Genomic DNA, 23,600 nt, shown 5'->3' with positions numbered 1-23,600 from the left:
TCATGGTGTTGGTGATAACATGCAAAGCCCTTCACATCTGCAGGGCTGCCTCTCCCGCCTGGCTCTGCCATGAGAGTTTCACAGATTGGAGCAAGGCCTTCTGCAGGAGACCCCGCCTACAAAGGGGCAAGCACCCACAACCACCCGTAGGCCTGCACTCCCTTTTACAGCCCCCACCTTACGGAGCAGCCACGCTCCCACCCCCTCGGCCTCCTGCAAACTACGGGGGACAGAATGGTCCAGGAGAGCATTTCGATAAAGGAAACAGGGCTATTATTATACTGGACCGCTCCTGGAAGAGGCTTTCATGAAGGGGCCGTGCAGGTTACCCGTTGCCGTACGCATCGCCCTGTTCCCACTGCATTGTCTCCGGCTTATGTAAGACCATTTTCTGCATTGTTTAACATATCATGTCTAATACTTTTGGCTTTGTTTCAAATTTCTGTATACCTACTCTGACAGCATTGCTGATTAGGAGTCTCAGCCCCCACCCCTCCCTGGTTGCATTGACTAACAGCAGGTAAGCCATCTTGCGCCTCGGTGAAAAAGGTGTACTATAAATTAATTAAAGAAGAAGGATCACAGGACAGGCAAGTGGCTCGTCAGCCTTCTCCCACGGAAGGTCAAGCGATGAACAAGTCATCCACTCGTCTTAGAGAAGGCGGGGGGCACGATGCTGCTAAAAGCCCCCTCCCCACATCTAGCTAGGTGCAGGAGGGCACCCAAAAAAGACCAGGGGACAAAGATCATTTGCACACAGGCAAAGAAGGCTGCTTTCTCTTTCTCCTGCATACCTGGCTGTTCCTGGGAGGTGTGCCTTGCACTCTGAAGTTCAGTAAGGAAACATGCCATGTGCAGAGGCGTGCGCGAGGCTGTCAGGCGTCATCCTGTGCCGAAATAAAGAATGTACAGCCAGGGCTGGCATGGACCCAAGTAGGGAAGACCACTGTAGCCTGCCCCCAAAGTGCCACCAAACACCCAAAGCCGAAGTCGGTTCGAGGTTCTTAATTCCACATTTGTGAATTCAACCACATTCCTAATTTAAAAGGTCTGCGCCACCCCAAAATATACATCTCCAGACCCTGGGGCCTCTGCCCGGCAAGGTGACACACAGACATGAATGCACATGAAGCTGCCTTCAACTGAGTCAGACACTTGGTCCATCAAGTTAGGTATTGCCTACTTGGACAGGCAGCTGCTCTCCAGGCATAGGTCTTTCACATCACCTACTGCCATGGCCTTTAACTGGAGATGCTGGGGATCAAACCTGGGACCTTCTGTTTGGCAAGCAGGAGCTCTTCCACTCAGCCACGGCTCCTTCCTTGACATAGGACCAAGTCCAAAGTCTGATTTTGCACCAACTGCTACAAAGTGGGAGTGCACTCAGGAGAAGATTAAGAAACTGGGGGCAGTTGTATCACAAAATAAGATAGAATCATAGAATCATAGAGTTGGAAGGGGCCATACAGGCCATCTAGTCCAACCCCCTGCTCAATGCAGGATCAGCCCAAAGCATCCTAAAGCATCCAAGAAAAGTGTGTATCCAACCTTTGCTTGAAGACTGCCAGTGAGGGGGAGCTCACCACCTCCTTAGGCAGCCTATTCCACTGCTGAACTACTCTGACTGTGAAATTTTTTTCCTGATATCTAGCCTATATTGTTGTAGTTTAAACCCATTACTGCGTGTCCTCTCCTCTGCAGCCAATGGAAACAGCATCCTGCCCTCGTCCAAGTGACAACCTTTCAAATACTTAAAGAGGGCTATCATGTCCCCTCTCAACCTCCTTTTCTCCAGGCTGAACATTCCCAAGTCCCTCAACCTATCTTTATAAGGCTTGGTCCCTTGGCCCCAGATCATCCTCGTCACTCTCCTCTGTACCCTTTCAATTTTATCTACGTCCTTCTTGAAGTGAGGCCTCCAGAACTGCACACAGTACTCCAGGTGTGGTCTGACCAGTGCCGTATACAATGGGACTATGACATCTTGTGATTTTGATGTGGACCATGATGATCTGGACCATGCCAGATCTTTTTTGTCATTAAAAAAAAGCAAAAGGCTTCTTTTAAAAAGTGAGAGGTCTGAACAGAAGGGAAACAGAGTCTGGCAAAAGTACTGTAAGCTCACAATTCGGCGTTCAGAAAGAGAACTCGAGGATCAGCTTACTAAAAGAAACCAATAAGCATTGCTTTAAATCTCGCCAGAGCAGCAAGCCAGCCAGGGAAATCACTAGACCTTTGGATGATCGAGGCATAAAAGGATTGCTAAAGGAAGATAGGGAGACATCAGAGAAGCAGAAGGAATTCTTTGCATCTATGTTCACTGTGGAAAGTGTGGGGCATGAAGTCATGCCAGTGTGATTTAGCAGTTAACAGCATCGTACTAGCACCCAAGAGACCCAGGTTCAAATGCTGTGGAAGTTTACTGGGTGACCTCGAGCCAGTCACACTCTCTCTGCCTCATCTACCTCACAGGGTTGTCGTGCAGAAAGGTGAATGGAGTAAGCCGCTTTGGGGCTTAATTTGGGAGAAAAGCGGGATAAAGATTAATAAAAATTAAAAATATATATATTTTCCGAAAAGGCGGTCTGAAGAACCACACCAAATTGAGGAGGCAAAAGATGCAACTGCAGACCTAAGAGGAAACTCCAAGCCCACGAGCCTCCAACGGCACAGAAATCCAATCAATCAATAATATACACCTAAGAAATGAATGATAGCACGTCCTGTGGCAGAAGGGAACCTTTTCTGCTTCTCCTTCCAGGTGGGTCGGAGACCCTGCAGAATGACAGGCAGGTCTTCTGCAGCAGGAAGGGGGGAAATCAATGGACAATACCAATGTAGCCTGGCTCCAACCCACCAGTTTTCTTGTTTTAAAGGGGCTAGTCCTGAAGGTTTATTGGCAACTGCTGGCAAATTTCCTGCTGCCAGGGGAAGACTGACCTGAATTCCCACAGGGAAGGGAAGAGAAGGAGGAGTCGGGTGCCCTGCACTTCCTCATGAGCGGCAGAGAGGATTATGCAGAATAAGCAATTGCAGCTGATTGAGCTTGCTTTGCATAATTCACAGCCCCTCCCCCTCCGGCCTCCCAGTCAGCTTCTGGAGGCAGAGAATTTGGGCAACCTCACTTCAACGTTTCAGCCGTGCTAAAAACACCATTCTCAGTACACTGGGCTCTGGCGCTCTCCCATTCACAACTTTCTTCCCCAGAGCTGGCGGCGCGAAGAGCAAGACTGCAAGGAAAGGCCACCCTCCCCACCAAGCTTGTTAGATGACTAATGCTCTCTGCACAGCGCCTGAGGTTCAGCATAAGGAGAAAGGAGGCCAAAGCACCCCCCACCCCATACACACACACCCATCCAACCCAGGTTCCCTGCTGCCTTCCGGCAACAGGCCAGCATCGTGAAGATGGTGGCTACGCAAAACCTCCAGGGTCAGAAGCAGTCTACCCTTGCTGCTCAGGACCTTCTAAGAAGCACCAGGTTGACTATTGTTGGAACACTGGACCGACCAGCGGGGTCCAATCTGACAAGTCAACAGAAGTGCTTCCAAGAAGCCTTTCCCCCCCTCTGTTTCCTCCACTCCCCCCCTACCCCACCTCACCTCCCACAGTCAGCACAGAAGACTGCCTAAGGAGGCTCTAGACCTCATTAACTTGGCAGGAGGGGGGGGGAGAAACAGGGTTGCGCGTAATTAAAACAAGGGCCCTTGCAATTTTTCTGCAAATGGATTGGGGGGGGGGAGGGAGATGCTCTTTCTTCAGTATTTCTGCACTTGGCCTATTTGAAGGTACACACCTGATTAGATAGGATGCCTGCCAGACACCCAGACACACACACACACCCTGTCCTAGCAGAGAGAGCTGAGCACCCACCCGCTTCCTTGGAGGAGGCTCTCTGGGCTACTCCTCCCACCAGAGCTGCATAGGATCCCTTCTTGCTAATAACCTTCCACAATCTCCATTCAGTTCCGCCTCTTCCCAAATTGTGGCCCGCGTCCAATCACAGCATTTCTCCCTCTACAATGTTAGAGGCTACAATGAAAAAGCACAACAAAGATCGCCTAAGAAAGTCCCAGATCCGAGGACCCAAAGTCCAGCAAAAGAAATCAGGCACCGAGGGAGAAATACAGCAGTCAGATAAAGGATTGTGCCCCTATTCAGGGGTTAGCGGGGATATTGTAATACTGCATGCAAGTTACACAGGGAAGGGGAGGGAAAGGGTTAAGAGAATTCTGTTAGCCCCACCCTCTCATCCCTGAAATGTTGATCCCTCCCATTCTCTGTTTCATCCTATATGGGGCCTCTTTTCTCTCGCTTACCTGGCCTTGGAGCCGAAGCAAGTTAATCTGTTCACGAGAAGTCAAATGTACCTACCAGAACACAGCATGTAAGATGGGCTTCTAATTATGTACGCAAAATTTCTTGCTCTTGTTACCACTGGAGTCGGGTCATCATTGTAATTTGTTAGAACACCATTTCCCCCTTAACCGGGAAATGTGGAGAATCGAGGATACTGCCTAAAGCTTCTGTGCTTCCGAGACATATGATAATTTTTCTAAAAAATTAACCCAATAAGAGTCTTGCATTCCCTTCTGGAAAAGGGAGCAGGGCTTGGAGGGAAACCTGGCCTGTTCAAGGGATGGCAAACTCAATCCTTTCCACAAGGTGGGGAGGCAGAATTCAGGTGTGCCCATAGGAGGGGCTCCCCAACGTTCCGCTCCCCCATCTGGGCATGCTCTGCCGCCGGGAGTGCGCTGAGCATCCGTCCTCCCTTTGATCTTCACCACTGCCCTGTCCTGGCTTGTTTGGGGACCTTTAAAGTTTCTGCCAGAATGGCGCATTTCACACTTGGCAGGCTAGAGACGTGCCCGCCCTGCCAAGAACGGCCAGGCTGTGTACTCTGCCTCTTAACCATTGGCTGCCCATCCTGCAAAGGAGAGAACGGCAAAGTCCGGTTGGCTGCATTCAGCGACCCCACGCGTGGACGCAAGCTGTGCAGCAGCAGAGGGGAGAACCCTCCCCCCAGAGGGAGGTGGTGACAGCAGCAAAACGACCCAGGATCCAAGCAAGGGGCACCGAGCACCAACCTGGGCCTTGTGGCCCGCTCTGGCATTCATGAAGCAGGCACTGGCTGCTCCCAATCCACCCCACCCCCGGCCATGACCCCCGCCTCCCTTAAGGTCTAAATATTGCATGCCAAGCCATCTAAATGCAGGAGCAGCAGGGGGGGGAGGTGGGGTGTGGTTTAACGGGAAGCCCACAATCCGTGGCGTTCACCATTCCAACTGTGGGAGGTGAGAGAGCCGCTGCCGCCCGGCCTGGCTGTTGATCGGCAGCAGAGCACGGTCCCTTTAGCAAAGGCCCAACCAACACCCCCTTACTCATCCCACCAGCTTAGAGGTTTATAAAAGGGTGCCTGAGCCAGAGAGAGGAGACCTCTGCCTCCCATTCTGTTAGAACTTCACACAATGTAGTCGAAAGCAGGAGATTCAGGGCGGAACCCACGCACCATTAATCCTTCAGAAATCACTGACACAGGATCTAACAAGGGTCACAGTATACTGCATTACCTATAAATGCTTAGGATGCTCTGGGCTGATCCTGCGTAGAGCAGGGGGTTGGACTAGATGGCCTGTATGGCCCCTTCCAACTCTATGATTCTATGATTCTAAACAGCAGCTGGACAGAGATTTCTACTGGATGCTTGAGGCTGATCCAGCATTGAGCAGGGGGTTGGACTAGATGGCCTGTATGGCCCCTTCCAACTCTATGAAGAAGAGCCTCTGCTTTGTCTGCAGAAAGTTCATACCCTCCAGTTAACAGGAGCGGGTGATGTGAAATATACGGAGGAAGACACAATGGAGAGGGTGCAGAGTAAAACAGGATGACCTCGGGCCTGGGGGCCAAGCCCTTTGAAGAAAGGATGAGGGATTTGGAAATGTTCAGCCAGGAGAAGAGGAGTTTGAGAGGGGACAGGAGGGCTCTCTTGAAGGATCTGAAAGGTTGTCAATTAGAAGAGGTCAGGGAAAGGTTCCGTGGGAAGCAGAGGATAGGACCCGCAGTAACAGCTTTAAAGGTACCGGCTAGATATCAAGAAAAACATTTTCCTGTCAAGAGTAATTCAGCAATGGGATAGGCTGCCTAAGGAGGCGGTGAGCTCCGCCTCAATGGTGGTCTTTAAGCAGCAGCTGGACAGAGATTCATCCTGGATTCTTGAGACTGCATTGAGCAGGGGGTGGGACTCGATGGCCTGTCTGGGCCCTTCCAACTCGATGGTTCTACCTGACCGCTAGAGAGCCCCTGCTAGACTGAGCAGACAATACAGACCCTGATGGACCAATAGACTGGCAGTTTCCTGTGTGTACATTCAGAGGAAGTGCACGATGAATGCCAGTTGGGTGAAAGGGGGAAGACTTTGGCCTCTCTGCTCTCCTGGACGGCCTTTCAGGCACCAGGGCTGGCCCCTGCGGGCAATCAGGTAGGACCCAGCAGGGCTTCTACTGAGAGCAAACATGGGCTCCAAGGGGGGAAATGCCCCTGCACTCTGCAAGGCTTGGAAAGAAAGAGTGAAACGTTTGAGGCTTTCCTTTTTGAAAAGCAGACAAATTGAAGAACCCGTGTAACGTTTGTTTTTCGCTTTCAGCAGCAAATTGGGTTAGAGCGCAGAACGTGTACACACCGCGTCAAAACTGTCCTGCCGCTTGGCGTCTGACAAAGGCAGTTTTGAGTCTGGAAAGCTGATCCCCTGGAAATCATGCTGGTTTAAGCTGCCGTTAAGCTCGGATCCTGCTCCGACGCTTCCGTTGTCTCTGCAAACCAAGCTTCCGTTTGTGCGGAGAAGCACTTTCAAAAATGAATGCGGGGTGAAACGTTCCAGTATTTATTTACTGCCAACAAAGCACGGCAAAGCAAGGAGGTGTACTCCAGAGGTGCTGCCCCCCAAAACGCCCACTCTCTTTCAAGGCCCCAGGCGCTCCAAGGTATGAGCAGCTGGCAGGGGCAAACAGACTGCCAGCGGGCAAAGAGAACGCTGCCCACTCAACAGCAAGGGACAGAGGACGCTGCCATTCCTCAGAGGCAGCCTTCCTTCCACTGGCTGGCTGACCAGCAGCAGCGGAGGCAGCAGGGTGCAGTGGCTAAGAGTGGTGGCCTCCAATCTGGAGAACCTGGTTTGATTCCCCGATCCTCCTCCACCTGCAGCCAGCTGGGTGACCTTGGACCAGTCACGGTTCTCTCTGAGCTCGCTCAACCCCACCAACTTGACCGGGTGTCTGTTGTGGGAAGAGGAAGGGAAGGCGATTGCATCTGGGTAGGAAAGAGCCAGGCACAAACCCCCCAGCTCTTCTTTTCGAACCCTTCCCAGACTCACTCCTTAGGGAGATGCAGGGGCCTTTGTGCTTGCAAAGCCACAACTCTGTGCCCAGGCCCCCCTCGGTTAGCTGGGCAAAAGACAGCAGAAAAGAGGGAGAGAAGAATTATTCACTATTCTGTTTACAGAAGCAGCCAGCAAGGGGGCCCAGTGCTAAAAGGCAGGTTGCCCACAAACAGGGAGGCAATGATCATATCTGTGTATATTTAGAATGTCCCGGACAGCAGCCATGTCAGTCTGCAGTAAAAGATTGATAGGTCCCATTCCAGAAGCATCTTACAGACCCAGAGGTTTCAGGGTCTAAGAAGGCAGGGGTGGCCAAACTGCGGCTCTCCAGTTGTCCACGGACTACAATCCCCATGAGCCCCTGCCAGCGCATGCTGGAGAGCCACCCCTGGTGTAAGCTTTTGGCAGTCCAAGCTCCCTTTGTCACACAGGAACATAAATAGAGATCTTTGTGTCTGCCTTAACTCTCGAAAGCTCGCCCCTGAATCCCTTGTGGCTCTCAAAGGTGGTCCTGGATACCGAACTAGTTATACATATAAAAGGGATCAGGGGGCCCAAGCTGGTGATAATACTGCTCCTTTTCGAGAATACAAGCAATACGGGGCTTGGGCGGTAAATCTCACACTCATCTGCAAGTCAGAAGTCCCAGGGGGCTCTGGTGAGGAGTCAAGGGCATGACAGTTATGGGTCACACATTGGCCATGCCAGCCCCCTCCTCCCTTCCGCCTTGGCAGCCCGGGAGGGTGGAGGAGCACGGAGGCTCAGAACCAGCCAAGCTTCCGCAGGAGGAAGTCATGCTTCAGGTTTCATTCAGATAAAAGGATCGCCATAATCAGCTGCCTTTGAAGTCGGAGACTTAAAAGAGGCCCCATGCTGGGAAGGAGGCAGTTGCTCTTAAAGGGGCAAGGACAGCCAGAAATGCTGCAAGGGGGAGGGGGGGCGTTGCCAAGCTATCTGCTCTGCTGGGCACAAAGCGGGCAGCGCCAGTGGGCTCCCTTTCCCCAGCCATGGCATAAGGCCACCTCCCCTGCCAGTCGCACAGGCCAGAGGCAGAGTAGGGTCAACTGCTCCTGGACCACGCTTGGCCAGCTGGGAAAAAAAATAAACACCATGTAGTGGTCGGGGTTGGTCCGGAGAGCTGCTTTAGGATGCCTTGGTCTGATCCTGTGTTGAGCAGGGGGTTGGACTAGATGGCCTGCATGGCCCCTTCCAACTCTATGGTTCTATGATTCTATACCCTACCCATGCCATTCCCACCCTCCGCAAGTCCCGTGTTGGAGTGCTTGACCTCTGCTCCCAGGCATTTCCCCCTCGGTTCTAATCACACAGAATACAATATGCATTGCGATGACAATATGAACGTAATCAGAGCTTTCTTTACAACACCTCACCCACCTTATTTATTATTCATTCATTTATTTGTATTTATTTATTTGTATTTATATACCGCCTCCCCCTGAGGCAACTCAGATCAAGGGACTTCTGCTTAACCAGGTTTGAGGAAGGAAGCTCTGACTCTCAAAAGCTTAGAGAGGTCTTTTTCTCAACGTTTTTACCATTGAGAAACCCTTGAGAGATTCTTCAGGCTACGAGAAATCCCAGAAGGGGCAGGATCATGCAGAATATGGTTGGGAAGCAGAGCTGTGGACACGCCCACCCGGGGCCCCTCCCCTTCCCACCCCCTCCAGCCCCATCATTGGCCATTTTGAGAGGTGAGGGGGGTCAACATGACCACATATGGTCATATCACCCGATAAATGTTTAACAGATTTTTAAAATACGCTAAACATTAATTAACTCCCACCCAATCGGGAAACCCTTCCAGGGTTATCGAGAAACCTCAGGGTTTCGTGGCTGAGAAAGCCCGGCTTACAGCCTGAAACTCACTGGTCCCGAAAGCTCTCCTGGAGTAAAATCTCACTGGTTACTACAGACTGACAGGGCTACCCTCTGAAATGACAAGCCTGTTGTTCCATTTTGGCCTGATGCAGAAATGGTGGCCTGCTACTGTCATCGCTCCCACTGGCTTTAGTAGGCAGTGTGAGAAAAAAACAGACTCTTTCCCCCCCTACCCCCACTCAGCCTACTAATACCCCCCATCAAAACATGAGATCAACAAAGTTTCACCCTGGGCGCAAGCAAGCTTGTTGTTGTTAGGTGCAAAGTCGTGTCCGACCCATCGCGACCCCATGGGCAATGATCCTCCAGGCCTTCCTGTCCTCTACCATTCCCCGGAGTCCATTTAAGTTTGCACCGACTGCTTCAGTGACTCCATCCAGCCACCTCGTTCTCTGTCGTCCCCTTCTTCTTTGGCCCTCGATCGCTCCCAGCATTAGGCTCCTCTCCAGGGAGTCCTTCCTTCTCATGAGGTGGCCAAAGTATATAAGCAAGCTTATATCCAGAATAAAACTTGGTTGGGCTTAAATGTGCCCCTGGACTCCCAACTTGGTTCTGCTGCTTCAGGCCAACGGGGCCCACCCACCTGACTCTCCCCTCCCAATCGGTCCTCCCTCCCCTGCCTCCCACAAGAAGATCTTCCCACAAAGAGAAGGCTGACCCCTGCAGTCACTTGACGGGGGAAGGGCTGCCCTTTTCAGCAGCAGAACAGTCCCACGCCCTGAGATCTGCGAAAAGATGAGCGGCACCCGAACGTGTGACTCCCAGCCTCTCCCTCTCTCCCACGCATCCATCGGCTGCTCCACTCCGCTCTGACCCAAGTCAGCGAGCAGCCCTGAGGAAAAGCAAGCTTCCCTCCCCACCCCTTACCTCTCAATGATGTCAGCGAGGGTACAAGCAAACATGAGGAGACCTTCAGGCATTTGCAGGGCCACTGAGGAGAGAGAGAGAGAGAGAGAGAGAGCGCGCATGAGGAGAGCATGGCTTGGTTCATGCACAAGCCTTAGGCCAGGTTCCAGTCCAAAGATCTCAGCCAGCATATTCTCCCACAGAACTAGGTTTTGGAAGCTGCGATCCTGAGGCCTCCTCTTTTACTTTACATTCCTCAAACAAAAAAAACCCCTATTTCCCATGATACACCTCGCCCTGGCATTTGTGAATTCAAAAGAATTTTCGGCTAAACATCCAGAAGAAGTTCCTGACAGTTTGAGCGGTACCTCGGTGGCGCAGGCTTTCTCGGGAGCTGGTGGGTTCTCCTTCTTTGGAAGATCTAAGCAGAGGCTAGATAGCCGTCGGACAGAAATGCTGATTCTGTGGACTTTGGCAGACTGTGGGTGGGCTGTATCCATGCTTGAGTCTTGTGGCCCTGTCTTGCATGCCCGGGGAAATGCCGATCACCACTTTGGGGTCAGGAGGCGAATTTCCTCCGGCCCAGACTGGCCATGGAATTGGGGCCACGTTGAGTGGGCAGGTAGTTGTGAATTCCCTGCATTCTGCAGGGCGTTGGACTAGATGACCTTGGAGGTAGTTCCAACTCTATGATTCTATGAATGCATCCTGGGCACAGATAGAGGGCATGCACATGCATTTGCATTCTCAGCCTATCTCAGTGTAACAGGGACTGACCAAGCCAGGTTTTGAGAGCTGCCTGAACTCCCAGCCTTTCTGTTGGGCCTTAAACCCAAACATCCAGGCCTGAGTCGGGACAGCGGGGGGTGTCTGTAATGCTGGTGGGCAGGGATGCTTCTTCCCCAGGCAAAAACACTACAAGAACAAGGACAGTGGAGGGTTAACCCCTCGGATCCTGTGCTTGTTCTCGAAGAGACGCATTTCAATATCAGGCCATCTGTCCAAAACGTTCCAAGCTGCTGACAGAAAAATTAAAGCCACACACACACACACAGACCAGACTCAGCAGCAAAGCAACATCCAAACCCAGTTTGAACATGAGGTCCGGCAACTCTGACTTTCTCTCTCAAACCTCCTAACTTTCGGGGCAAGCTTATGGCAGCTGAGCAGTTAATCAGGCAGAAGGGAGCCTTTGACCTGCCGGACTTGACAGAGCAGAGCTCTTCTTCATCGTAGAGCACTCCTGTTGGTGGCCCCCACCTTCAGCCCAGATCACCTGACGTGCTTCATCTTCAGACCCAGCCAAGGAGGCAGCTCTGGTCAGCGGGAACTGGCCCCTCCCCTAAAGCCAGACAGCTCAGCCCTCCTCCCTCCGAACATTCCTAGAAATTGAAGGGGGGGGCTATGGAGGGTGGAGTCTGGGAAGGGGAGGGACCCCAGTGGGGTAGAATGCCTGGAGATCAGTTGTAATTTTGGGAGATCTCCACACTCCACCTGGAGGTGGGCAACAGGGTCCCCCGTAAACTGCGGGCATGAACAGCTGCTCATGGCCACTCATTAACCCAGATAGCCCTGTACAGTAGTCATCTGGAGCCCATTTAAAGATTGCATCAGTTGTGTTCTGCTCAGGATGTGAGCTGCTCTGCTCAGCAGGTGAGGTGGGGAATTAGAGGGAACTTTGGCTGGCAACCCCAGGGGTACCCTCCGCTCCATCACCCACGCCAAGCAGGCAGAGGTGCTCTGGCTGACGGGCACACCAGCCTCTCCTGCCATCCTGCCAGGGAGGCATGTCATTGGGCAGACCTGCCGCTGGCAGAGATGATGGCTTTACAGCTGGTTCATTTTGGCACCCATCTGCAAGGGCTGTAACAGTCAGTCCCAGCACCACACAACAACTACCCTCCCCCCACACACTGCTCACACTCACATCACACACCTGTGGAGCTGGGATTTCCTCCACCAACAAGGGAGCCAAAGAGACCAGCCAGAATACAGACAGCAGCTGAGCACTAAGGGGAATCTAAGTGAGGGCACACATATCCCTGGTGGCCCTGAGCCAGCCGAAGAAGGGCTGGAAGGTGGAGAGTCCATCTGCACCGATAGCCTCTACTGCTCTGCTGCTAAGGTGCTCACCCCGCTTGGCCTGGGCCTGCCGGATCCGCCACACCGTCTTGTAGATCTCAAAGTTGTAGTTCGAAGGCAGGGCTTTGACGGCTGCCTGGAGGCCTGGGTCGGATAGAATCTCCTGGGGGATCTGGTGAGCCACTTGACGCCGGGCCTTGCGAGCTGCAAGAGAAGGAAGTTAAGGTGAATGTTGCAGGTCGAGCCCAAGTCCTCCCCAGCAGGTCCTCCCCAGCCAACTGCTGGCTGAGACTGCCCAGCGGCAAGGGGCCTGTGTGATGGACAGGGTCAAAGGTGTTTTCCAGTTTATGACCCAAAAGGAACTACAAAGCCCCAGGCTGGCAAAGTATCATTGGTGGTTTTCAAGCAGAGGCTGGACAGAGACTTTTCCTGGATGCTTTAGGCCAGGGGTAGTCAAACTGCGGCCCTCCAGATGTCCATGGACTACAATTCCCATGAGAATTGCATCCAATTATGGGAATTGTAGTCCATGGACATCTGGAGGGCCGCAGTTTGACTACCCCTGCTTTAGGCTGATCCTGCATTGAGCCAGGCATTGAACAAGATGGCCTGTCTGGCCCCTTTCAATTCTATGATGCTATGGATGCTTTAGGCTGATCCTGCATTGAGCAGGGGGTTGGACTAAATGGCCTGTCTAGCCTCTTCCAACTCTATGATTCTATACGCAGAGGAGACGTGGTGGCTGGCTGGACCTCTGGTCTCCTGAGCCCCAAAGAACATAAGAAGAGCCCTGCTGGATCAGACCACTGGTCCATCTACTGCACCATCCTGCCCACACAACGACAATGAGGGTTTTGCGCCCTGCTTTTCTCTTCCCAACGGACTCTCAAAGCAATTTACCAATTGCCTACTCTTTCTCTCCTCTCAATAGGCAGGCAGGGCTGAGACAGCTCTGCGGGAACTGTGACTAGCCAAAGGTCACCCCCTCAGCAGGCCTCGGGTGTCTCAGAGCAGCTTGCCTTCCCTTCCTTTCACCACAACTGACACCCTGTGAAGTAGGAGGGGCTGAGAGAGCTTTGAGAGAATTGTGACTAAACCAAGGTCACTCAGCTGGCTGCATGTGGAGGAGCGGGGGAATCAAACCCAGTTCTCCAGATTAGAGGCTGCCGCTCTTAACCACTACCTGAAGCTGACACTAAGAGCAAGAAAGAGCTCAGAGTAAGAGACCCCAACCAAAGAAAAGCCCCAATCCTCACTCTTCTGCCGACACTTGGAGAAGGGGGGTGCAGGAGGTTTCATGGGGTTTCCCAGATCCCCCACCTCAATAGAGTAGGCCCGTGTCTCCCCTGCTGCCAAACACCCCTCCCCTGCCAGAATTCTCATGCCAGCAGAAGGGTACAAACTGGGGAGAGCTGAGTCACCTTTGGGACTGGGTGTTCGGTATCCGCCCACTGGGAGGAGATCAAAAGGGTTAGGAGGGCACCAACACCTTAGTCAACCAAAAGGGCAGCCTGCTATTCTAGTCTCCCCCCCTCCCCTCTTTTTAGCACAAACACGGTTCTGTGAATCAGCTAAGCGGCAGCGTTGCCAGAGGACACAACTTGGCAAAGCGTTACATTGGGGAGGGGGGGAGCTGATAATTTGGGATGGTGGGGGCCATTTCTGCTTTGCTATGACTATGCCCCGATGGTGAACAGGTGCTGCTGCCGTAGGAAGAGGCCAAGAAGCAGGCAAGACTGACTCACGCGCTGCCTTGCCCACTCGTGGAGGAGAGCGGGCGAGCTCCGGGCCCGCCCAGCAAGCTGTCAGGACCGACCGACGCAACCAGAACAGGCATCACATGCAGAAGAGGCAAAAAGAGCCGCTCCCGGCAAAGCTGCAGCGGATGGACGACGGGCTGAGAATACGCCAGCCCTGCCACAGAAGCTCCCAGAGGCCTTGGGCCAACAGCCCAGCGGTTCACTCTCCCCTTGTGGCTTCAGTTTCCCAACTTGGAAATGGGAATAAGAGAATGTAAGAAGAGCCCATCTAGTCCAGCATTCTGTCCATGCAATGGCCCAACAGTTATGCTGGAGGGCCAAACAAACAGGATGTAGAGGCCAAATCCTTCCATGAGCCCCAAAATCTCAGGCAAGGAATTTTAAGGTCCTGGCAGGTTAGGCTTAAGAGCAGGCAAGCAGTGAAAAAACACAGGACACGCAATCTTTGGCCTGGTGTCACTATTCCCAGCCATTAACGTTTCAAATCCCTTTTTCTTTTCTGCTTTGCTACCTGGCACTGGTATTTAGAGATTTACAGCCTCTGAATGCGGAAGTTCCCTTTAGCCACTCACCGGGTGTTTTGAGTGAAGGATACAACAAAGAGAAGAAAAGCCCAGTGCCAATTCATGGGAAGCAAGAAAGATCTTTTGGGCCAGAGGCCCCAAGATGCCCCTCACAAAATGACCAAACTATTTGAAGTGAAAACAGCTGGCTCAAGGTTGACTCAGCCTTCCATCCTTCCAAGGTTGGTAAAATGAGTGCCCAGCTTGCTGGGGGGTAAACGGTCATGACTGGGGAAGGCACTGGCAAACCACCCCGTATTGAGTCTGCCATGAAAACGCTGGAGGGCATCACCCCAAGGGTCAGACATGACCCAGTGCTTGCACAGGGGATACCTTTACCTTTATACTTATTACTATTGGGGTTTTTTTCTGGCTCTTCCTTCCAGGAGGACATACATGTTTCTCCCATTTTCCATTCCATCCCAACAAACCCGAACAGATTAGGCCAAGACAAAGAGAACAAGCCCAAGCAGCTCTATTCAGAACTAAACCCCATTTAATAGGAGTCACATCCAGGAAAACATTCTAAGTATTACAATCACTGTTACCTTAAACCACCTACTAAGTTTTAGGATTGTGAGGATTTGAACTCAGACCTTCTCAGATTGTCGGTCAGCTGACATAGGTCCAATGGCACCTTAAAACCAACTGAAGTTAGCTTGTTATTTCTGTCAGGCCCTTGTATCTGGCAAGCATCTTTATTACGTGGTGTAACCCATGACCCAGCCTCTGCTTATACTAACCCATGACCCAGCCTCTGAAGTCTTATAACTTCAGTTTCGTTGTCTGACAAAGTGTGTACACCCAAAAGCCTCTGCCTTGAATGAACAAACTGTATCGATTCACAGATATATGGTCAAGGTAGCAGGGCCCACAGACTACAGCCCTTGTTCACTGCCACTGATTTGACTAACAAAATTTTCCAAAGGAACCTTTAAGACCAACAAAAATGTATTCAAGGCATGAGCTTTTGGGTGCAGGCAGGCACACTTCCTCAGGCTTGAACAGGGATCATAAGAATACAGACATATAGAGAATGTAAATTAGTAGCAAATTCGTATTCTGCTTGTGGAAAGTTAAAATTAAACCAGGTGGCCAAGCATGGAAATGCCATCTCTCATGCTTCGGAATCCACAGGATAAGGGGCCTCTGCCTCTTTCTAGAAATTGAGTTGAGGGAAGCCTTGATTGGGATGACCCGTAGCAGGAAAGAGTCAGAAAAAGGGATCATTGGGCAAGTAACTTCTGCAAGGATCTTTCCAGGGTTGGGCTTTGATATGGTGCCCGTGGCTCAAACCCGGTTCAACCAGGCAAGAGATGAGCGAATGGGCCACACCACGTTGCACTTAAAGCTGGTACAGTCCAGCTTTAAAGGAACCTTCACATCAAACCACCTCTGCAAATTGTAAACAGGCAAAGCAGGATGACCCCCATTTTCCCTGTGGTACATGGGGCTTTGTTGGACAGAGGAGAGCATCCTAAAAAGCGACCTTTCCAACCCATTCTGAATGGTCGCGGTCACTTCTGCCCCGCTGCTCCATACGCGCGTGGCCTCGGATACCTCGCTCATCCTCGGTCCTCAGCAAATCTCTACTGGGGAAAGCAGCGATCAGAAAGGGGCCTGCTTCGCAGGGCGGGTGCTGCGCATCTGTGTCACTTCCAGGCCTTTGGAGAAGCCCTGCCCAGCCAGCTCCTTTCTCTCTCCCCCCCCCCCTCCCTGACCCGATCCCGCCCCGCTCCATAGCGGCTCCTCACTCACCTGGGGCCGGGAGAGCAGAGCAGCTGCCCGCTTCCGCACCGGCGGAGTCCTCCATGGCTGCAGCACCCACGTGGAGGCGAGAAAGGCAGCGCCTGCCGAGCGCCGAGCGCGAGAGCCAGGCAGGAGCAGGAGCCGGCCGAGCGCATCGAGAAGAAGATTTCTGCCCTTTCCCGGCCTGCAGGACCGAGCCCCGGCCGGGCTTCCCCGGGCATCTGTCTCGAGACCTCGGGGCTCAACCCCGGGCGAAGACGCCTGCGCCAGTGGGCCTTTCCCTGCCTCTCGTCCAAGAGGCTGAGCTCCGGCCCCTCTCCGGAGAGGTTAAGCCCCCGGCGCTGCCCTGCATGGTTGCACTGGCGGCCTCGGGGCTGGGGGTACTCCTCGTGTGCCGGAGGAGAGGGGCTGGCGGCGGCGGCTGCACCTGTTGCTTCTCGCCAGGGCCAGAACGAAGCCTCCGCGCCTGCCAGCACAAGGCCGAGACCCGCCGAAGCCTTTGGCTTCTGCAGATCCCTTTGCACGGCTCGGGTTTATACGGAGTGGAGGGGCTGGAGCGAGGGGCCAGGTGGCCACTGCGCCGGTCTCCTCCAAGAGCGCCTCCCACGGGGCCAGCGGCTGCTCTAGCCAACCTGGGTCGTCCCAATGGGTTCGTGTAGGGTTGCCAGCCTCCAGGCGGGACCGGGGATCTCCCGGAATCACAACTCCTCTCCAGACTACAGAGATTAGGGCCCCATCCTAGAGAAAAGGGATGCTTCGGAGGATGGTGGACCCCCCGAGGTGCTCAGCCTCCCCAGACTCTGTTCCCAAATCGCCGGGAGTTTCCCAGCCTAGATCTGGCCACCCTAGTTTCATTCCAAGCTCTCCCCCCCCCCCCGCCCGGGAGAACTACCTTTTTCTCAGGATAGGAGGCAGGAGCGCGTCTGCTCTTGAAGGCACAAAGCAGTCCGGGAAGCCGGTCGGCCAGGGACACCCCGGGCCAGGCTTCCTGAATCAGCGGCCCTTTCTCCCCGTGCTGCACAAGGAGCCGGAGCCAGCGTGGTCTCCTAGTTAGAGCGTCGGAGTAGGATCTGGAAGATGCAGGTTCGAACCCCGGCTGGTGCCATGGAACCTTGCTGGGTGTCCGTGGGCCAGTCACAGACTTTGGACCCAGCCTACCTCGCAGGGTTGTTGTGAGGCATAAATGGAGGGTTGTTGTGAGGCAGCCGCTTTGGGTCCACATAGCGGGGCAGAAAGGAAATGAATGCAAACAAATCAATTGTCGCCCTCGACAAATGGGTCTGTCTCACCCCCTGGAGTGCTGGGGGGAGGCAAGCTTTCGGAAGAAGACGGCTTGGCCCCCATAGTTAGACTCTCGAGGGTCGCGCCTCGGCTTCTCTCCCAGCCAGGCCATGATTATCCCGAGCACAGGGGGAAGGGGGGCTTTGATGCTTTTCCGAGGGGGGGGGGCTGGCCGAGCGCCAGATCCCCTCCTCCCTCCGGAGCTGTGCCCCCTCGGCAGGTGGCCTCGCCTCCCCTGACATTTTCGGACCTCCGCCCCAGCTTGAGCGACAGCTGCTCCGCCCCCTCGGCCCCGGCTTCTTACTCAGCGCTTGAGTAATGTCCGCCTCCCTAGGGCTGGTCAGCCCCGGTCACGCGTGGGCTCCGCCAGCCCGCCCCCTCCCCCTCTGAGAAGGGCTGGGGGAGTGCCAAGAAGCCCCCTCCCTTCCCACCCAGCCCCCAGGCAATCTGCTCCTCGCCACAGGCTCCCCACGCCAGGTAGGCCTCCAGCAGAAGGCCTTCGACGGTGGAAGAAGCCTCGATCCCGCCGTACCGTAGCCCCCTCCCCCCCCCCCCCGGCCTGGGCAGGCTGTGAGATCCGGCGTCAAAGCTGCCTTCGTTCCCCGTCCTCAAGGAACCACAGGCCGGCCATGCACCGGGCGAGGGGGTCTTCTCCTTAGCCCGGCCTCGGTTCTCCTGTTGCGTGCAATGCGGCTACAGCTGAACATGCGGGTTTGAACCCCGCATTTCTCCAGGGATCGGTGCCCGGCTTCGTTGGGGGAAAGGAAGGGCCCCTCGGGGCGCTCGCTCGCTGGTCCCTCGGAGCAGGTCTACACGCCTTCCCCGAGCAGGTGAGCGGGGATGCTGGGCCGGTCCCTCAAGGTCGGTGTCGTCTGCTCAGACCGGCAGCAACGCTCCTCAGGCCCAGCTCGGTTGCCCCGTCTTTTTAACGGGAGAAGCCGGGGATCGAACTCGCCACCTTCCGCGTGCCAAGCAGATGACGCCCTGCCGGTACACCCCCTCCCAGGAACCCGAATGGGAGAGGGGGCCCCGATCCACTAGTGCAGGGGTGGGCAAACTGTGGCCCTCCAGATGTCCATGGACTACAATTCCCATGAGCCCCTGCCATAAAATGCTGGCAGGGACTCGTGGGAATTGTAGTCCATGGACATCTGGAGGGCCACAGTTTGCCCACCCCTGCTCTAGAGCACCCTCTGGCGGATCCCTGGCCCGAGATCCGTCCTGCACAGTCCGCAGGTCAGGCAGAGGGAGCGAGAGGTCAGGAGACCACTTTCTGGGTGCCCACCTGGGAGATGGCAAGAAAGGCGCCCCCTCTGCAGCGATTTTGGGGACGAGAGGAGAGGGGCGGCAGCCGGTGGGCCAGAAAGGCAGCCCTGGCCAGTGGCCAGCTTGCCCCCCCTAGTCCCCCAAGTGACCCAGCTGCTGGGGCACGGAGTCAGTGGTGAAAGGAGGAGGGAGACGGGGAGGGGCTCTCGGCCCCCCAGTTGGGAGGGGAGGGCATGGGTCCCTGCCCCGAGGGGCTGGCAGAAGAGCTGGGGAAGGTCGGGAGGTGTGGCGCCAGCGCTCGCCCCCTCCCCTGTCCCTGGGTTTAGCCTTGGACGCCCGCGAAGTCCCCCCTGCCCTGCCGCTCGACAGGCCCCGACGGCTGCGGTAAGCGGGCGAGTCGCTCGGCCCCTATTCAGCGCCACTGCCTTCCCCGCCCTCCCGAGGGCCGGTTTCCGTTCACGGCCCAGGGGCTGGGCGGGAGAACTTCCCCGAAGGCGCGATCCCTGGCTGGTCCCTTCCCAACCGGGCCGGGATGCGCTGTCAGACCGCTGTCAGCCATGCCCCTGAGCAGGCCGGGTATGTCCGGCTGTGCCACAAGGAGAAGCGAGTTGGGGGGACAGTCCAAGGCTTGCGGCTCCAGCCGCGGAGGAGCCGGCCTTGGCCCGACGGTGAGGACGCGACGGCTTCCCTTCCGACGGGAGGGTGTGCGGAGCGCTTTGGGGGACAGCTGGCATGGAAGGGGTGGGCGGGGGAGAGCCAGGGGCTGTTCCGGGGAGCAGGTGGCAAAAGACCCCAAACTAGCCAGGCGCGGGAGGCGTCATGCCTGAACTAAACTTGCCCCCGCCGGTTGCATCAGGCTGCGGCAGATCCCGAGCTCCGAAGCCGGCTGGTTGGAGCACCTGGTTTGGATACTGGGGACCGAACCGGGACAGGTGAAGATGGAACCTCCCTGGCCCAAGGCAGTCAATCTGTCTTCTGTATACGAGGCTAGAGAGGAACGACAGACGCAGGAAACTTTCCGGGACGGTCTCAAAGGAGTCCTGCCAGGGACCGTCCCCTGAGCTCCGGAACGGCTCGTCTCCAGAGCCCTTCCCGAAGGCCTGCTTGGAGCCCAGGGCATCGGGAGAGCCGCGGCGAGTTTCAGGCTCCGCTCCGGGCAGTTCGTGGCTTGAACGCGAGTCTAGGCTTCTGCGATGCGCGTCTGTAAGGCTGGACTGCCTCACAGGGGTGTCGTAAAGACGCCAAGGCGCTGTCCCAAGACCCAGGTACTGAACCAGGTCCCGCTCATCGGCAGCAGGGCCCGCTTTTCACCTCCCTCCCTGGGTGGCTCGAAAGTCCCTCTCCGGAGGCGTCGGGTGACCGATCCCCCGCCAGCCGCCGTTCCCTCCCGCGATCTTGAGCGGACCACACCGGGCCTCCGCCGAGAGACACGGGACGGGACGCCTCCTCCCGCGGCGGGTCTCCCCCCTCCCTCAAGCAGGAGAAAGTAGGTCGGTGGGGACCCCTCGCATGTCCCACGGGCCCAGCCGGGGCAGAGGGCGGAGGAGCCTCCCGGGGGCGGCGGGAGGGCGTGGTGGGTCTCCCCCGGCCCCGATGGAGCGGGCGGGCGGCCCATCCACTCCGGTTGGTTTCCATGGCAACAAGAGGGAGAGGGGCTCGTTGTCGCGTTGCTATAGCGACCGCAGATGTCTGTCAAGGCCCGCCGCGTGCCATGCCCGCCCCTCCCTGGGACTGACCCGGCTTGGAAGGTGGGGACCCGGGAACCTCCCCCCTTCTCCCCCACCCACCCACCCACCCACCCGGCTGCCCCTCGAGGGCCCGTGCCCCGCGCTCCAGCGACGGGGCGCACAGACCAGCCGGCATTTGCGGGAAAGCGGCCTCCCCGCCACGCCCGGCCGCCCCCCCGAACCGGCTCTTTGTCCGGCCGAAGCAGCAAGTTGCCGTCCGAGCGGGAAGTCCCTTCCCTGGCTCGTCGGGCCGCACTGGGGGTCCCCTCCGGAGGCTGGCCCGTCCCCGCAGTGCGCCCCGAGGGGAGGGCACCCGGCCCGAGCCCTCTCCCTTCCCCTCCCCGCTTCCCTCCCTCCACCCCGCCCGCTCCGCCCGTGGGGAGCCGTCGGGAGTGGCCGCGCTCGCCGCTCCAAGTCGCTCTAGAAACACTTTCATAAATTTTCGATGCGAAGCGGGGCGGGGAGGGGGGTGGGGGGCGGAGGGAAGCGCGCCGACAGGAGAGAGAGAGAGAGAGAGGCAGGGAGGGGACGGGAGGGAGGGGAGGGGAGGGGAGGGAGGAGAGAGGGGGGGGACCTGGCTCAGCCCAGCCCTGCCCAGCCCAGCCCTGCCCATCCGTCGCTGCTGCTGCCGCCGCCGCCGCCGCTGCTGCAGGGAGAGGCGAGCGGCGGAGCCAGAAGGAGGTGCGCGCCGGGGCTGAGCGAGACGCCCTTCGGAGGCGCAGCCGGAGGGCGGCCGGGAGGCGGCGGCCGCGAAGGAGGAGGAGGAGGAGGAGGAAGAGGCCGCGGCCGCCGAGCCCGGAGGGGGCGGCCCCGCCAGCTAAAAGTGGCCGGCCAGGCGCGGACGGCGGAGGACGAGCCCAGGAAGGCAGCCAAGGGAGCCGCAGCCGCTGCCCGGCCGCGCGATGCGGCTGCCCGGCGCTCCGGCGAGCCCCTCTCGGATTAGCAGGCGCCGCGGCCGCCGCTGTCTGCTGTGAGCGCCGCTCCCGGGCGGGGGGAGGGAGGGGGAGGGGGAGCCAGCCGGCCCCCTCCTCCGCAGCTCCAACATGCTCGGCAAAGGTGAGTCCGCAGCGCGGGCACCGGGCGCCAAACTTCGGCTCGATGGCCGGCCGGGGGAAGAGGAGGAGGAGGAGGAGGGGGGGGGGGGAGGCGGCCACGCTCGGGGCGGGCGGCAGGACGGGGCGGGAGGGAGCGCGGCCGAGCAAACTTTCCCGCCGCCGTCCGGGGGGATGGGGGGTGGGTCATGGGCTGGGGGCTCCGGGTCCCCTGGCGGCAGGACGCGCGGTGTTCCCCAGGGGCCGTCGTGGGACGCGGGCGCCGCCGGAGGAGGGCAGGGGGCGCCAGAGCAGGGTCCGGCCGCCCCGTCCAGCTCCGTTCAGCCGCGGATCCCCCCGCAGCGGCAGGCAGGAGCCGAGGGCCGCCAGGGGGTGATGCAATTCCCGGGGGCCCGGGGCGCCGCGGCAACTCCTCCGAGGGGCCCGAGCGAAACCGCCGCGCCTCCCGGGAAGGGAGCCCCGAGAGACCCGACGGGGGCCCGCCAAGGAGGCTGAGGGACTGCGCGCTGGAGCGCAGCCGGGACCGCGGAGGCCGGACTGGGGCTGCCGCCTGCGTCCCCGCTTGGCTTGGGGGGGCGCTATAGGGAGAGAGCCTCGGGGGTGGGTGCTGGGGGGAGGCACCTGGAGCGCCAGGAGCACAAAGCGAAGCCGGACCCGCCCGCCCTCTCTGTTCACCGCCGCCGTCCGGCTCTTTTGGGTCAGTTCGCGGATCTCTCCATCTTCTCCCGCCGAGTAGCAGAGCAAGAAGTACCGAGGGCTGCGCACGGACCGGGAGGGGAGGGGAGGGGAGGGTCGCTGGGGCTCGCCCGGGTCCCACCCTCTGTATGACTAATTGCACCCCCCCAGGGGAAGTGGGAGGGGGAACCTCCCCCCTACAAAGGGCCTTCCTAACTTGGCAACCCCGCCCTGGGCTTTGAACCCAAGCCTCAAAGGGGAGCACCCCTGCGGCTGGAAGGCAAAGGACGCCTTCCTTTGGATCTGCTCCCTGTGGGCTGGTTTTCCTTGCTGGAGAGCGCCAGGATACGTCGGGCACGGGGGCATCTCCCAGGGTCCTGGCAGTCTTGAGGCCTGGGACACTGGTTTTCCTTTGTTGGGGGCGGTGGGGGGGGGACACATGACACACTGAATTTCTGTGCCGCGCATTTCAGGCCAGTGCCGTCTATGCTCAAAGAAGTGACAGAGGAGGTTTCCGGAGGGTGTGTCAATCAAAGGGAAGGCCCCGCCGAGAAAGGCCAAGGGGTGGCGAGTCGATGTAATCTATCTGCTAGCATCACTGCTGCGGCATCTGAAAGAGGCTGCCCAGCCCCCCTCCCACAGAAGGGACCCCCCCACACACAACTCTAATGCCTCAGGTGCTTGAGTTGCCCTGCTTGGGAGATGCTAATAAGACAGGAGCTTGGTTCGAAAGACAGGTCAGTGCCCAAGCCCCTTGGCCACAGAGAGGCACAGCAGGAAGACCTCTGAGCACCAACAAAGTGCCTTACCCTTTCCCCTGACTAATCCCAAGGAGAGGAAGCCTGCAGATGGGGGGGGGCGACCTCCCGGTGGGCTCGGGCCCCAGCGCCTCCCCCCACTTCAAGAGGGACCTGTCGGGGCAAACCCTTTGCCAGCCCTGCGGCTGGCCATTCGGGGCGCCTCTGGGCAAACCAGCGGCTGGGAACGAAACCGACCCACACGAGGAGATGAGATGAGATGCAAATCCAGAGGCCTGCAAAGTTTCGAGGTCTCGTTAAGGCGGGCCAAGGAAGCTTTGTTAAGTGGCACCTTGATTAATTATTGAGAATCTTGTAGCTGTCTTCCCTTCGAATTTATCTGTACATCAACCACAAAAAAAGAAAAAGAAAAAGAAAGAAATAGCCGCCCAAACACACTCCCTCCAAAGTTAATGCCAGGCCTGAATAATTCAGCAGGCTGAGCGAGCCTCCGGCTGCCCTCCTGTCTCTCTCCGCCTTCCCCTGGCCTGTATGCAAGGCCCAGCCTCTTCCCTGGCAGGGATGCAGGC

At 56.9% G+C, this 23,600-nt stretch overlaps 2 protein-coding genes across 3 annotated transcripts in view; one reads left to right on the top strand and one right to left on the bottom strand.

Moving 5' to 3' along the window:
* DPH1 (diphthamide biosynthesis 1) overlaps positions 1-20,440 on the bottom strand; it is a 52,844-nt gene extending 32,404 nt beyond the window's left edge. Inside the window, exons 1-4 of one of the 2 annotated variants that reach the window (XM_077311635.1) lie at positions 19,719-20,440; positions 17,165-17,480; positions 12,252-12,404; positions 10,140-10,203 (exon numbers count right to left, since the gene is read on the bottom strand). In XM_077311635.1, coding sequence (XP_077167750.1) covers positions 10,140-10,203; positions 12,252-12,404; positions 17,165-17,480; positions 19,719-19,939 — 754 coding nt within the window. In that variant the 5' untranslated portion in view covers positions 19,940-20,440. Of the gene's footprint in view, positions 1-10,139; positions 10,204-12,251; positions 12,405-16,281; positions 17,109-17,164; positions 17,481-19,718 lie in introns of those variants that run through there. The other variant, XM_077311636.1, reaches the window with a different exon arrangement.
* Positions 20,441-21,131: 691 nt separating this feature from the next.
* Positions 21,132-23,600, top strand: part of RTN4RL1 (reticulon 4 receptor like 1) — a 41,353-nt gene continuing 38,884 nt past the window's right edge. Inside the window, exon 1 of the mRNA XM_077312040.1 lies at positions 21,132-21,602. Coding sequence (XP_077168155.1) covers positions 21,590-21,602 — 13 coding nt within the window. The 5' untranslated portion in view covers positions 21,132-21,589. The remainder of the gene's footprint in view (positions 21,603-23,600) is intronic.

The sequence above is a fragment of the Paroedura picta genome, chromosome 15 (assembly GCF_049243985.1).
Source record: "Paroedura picta isolate Pp20150507F chromosome 15, Ppicta_v3.0, whole genome shotgun sequence".
NCBI classification, from domain to species: domain Eukaryota; kingdom Metazoa; phylum Chordata; class Lepidosauria; order Squamata; family Gekkonidae; genus Paroedura; species Paroedura picta.
The sequence above is the reverse complement of the archived record's forward strand: the minus strand, read 5'-3'. Positions and strand labels throughout refer to the sequence as shown.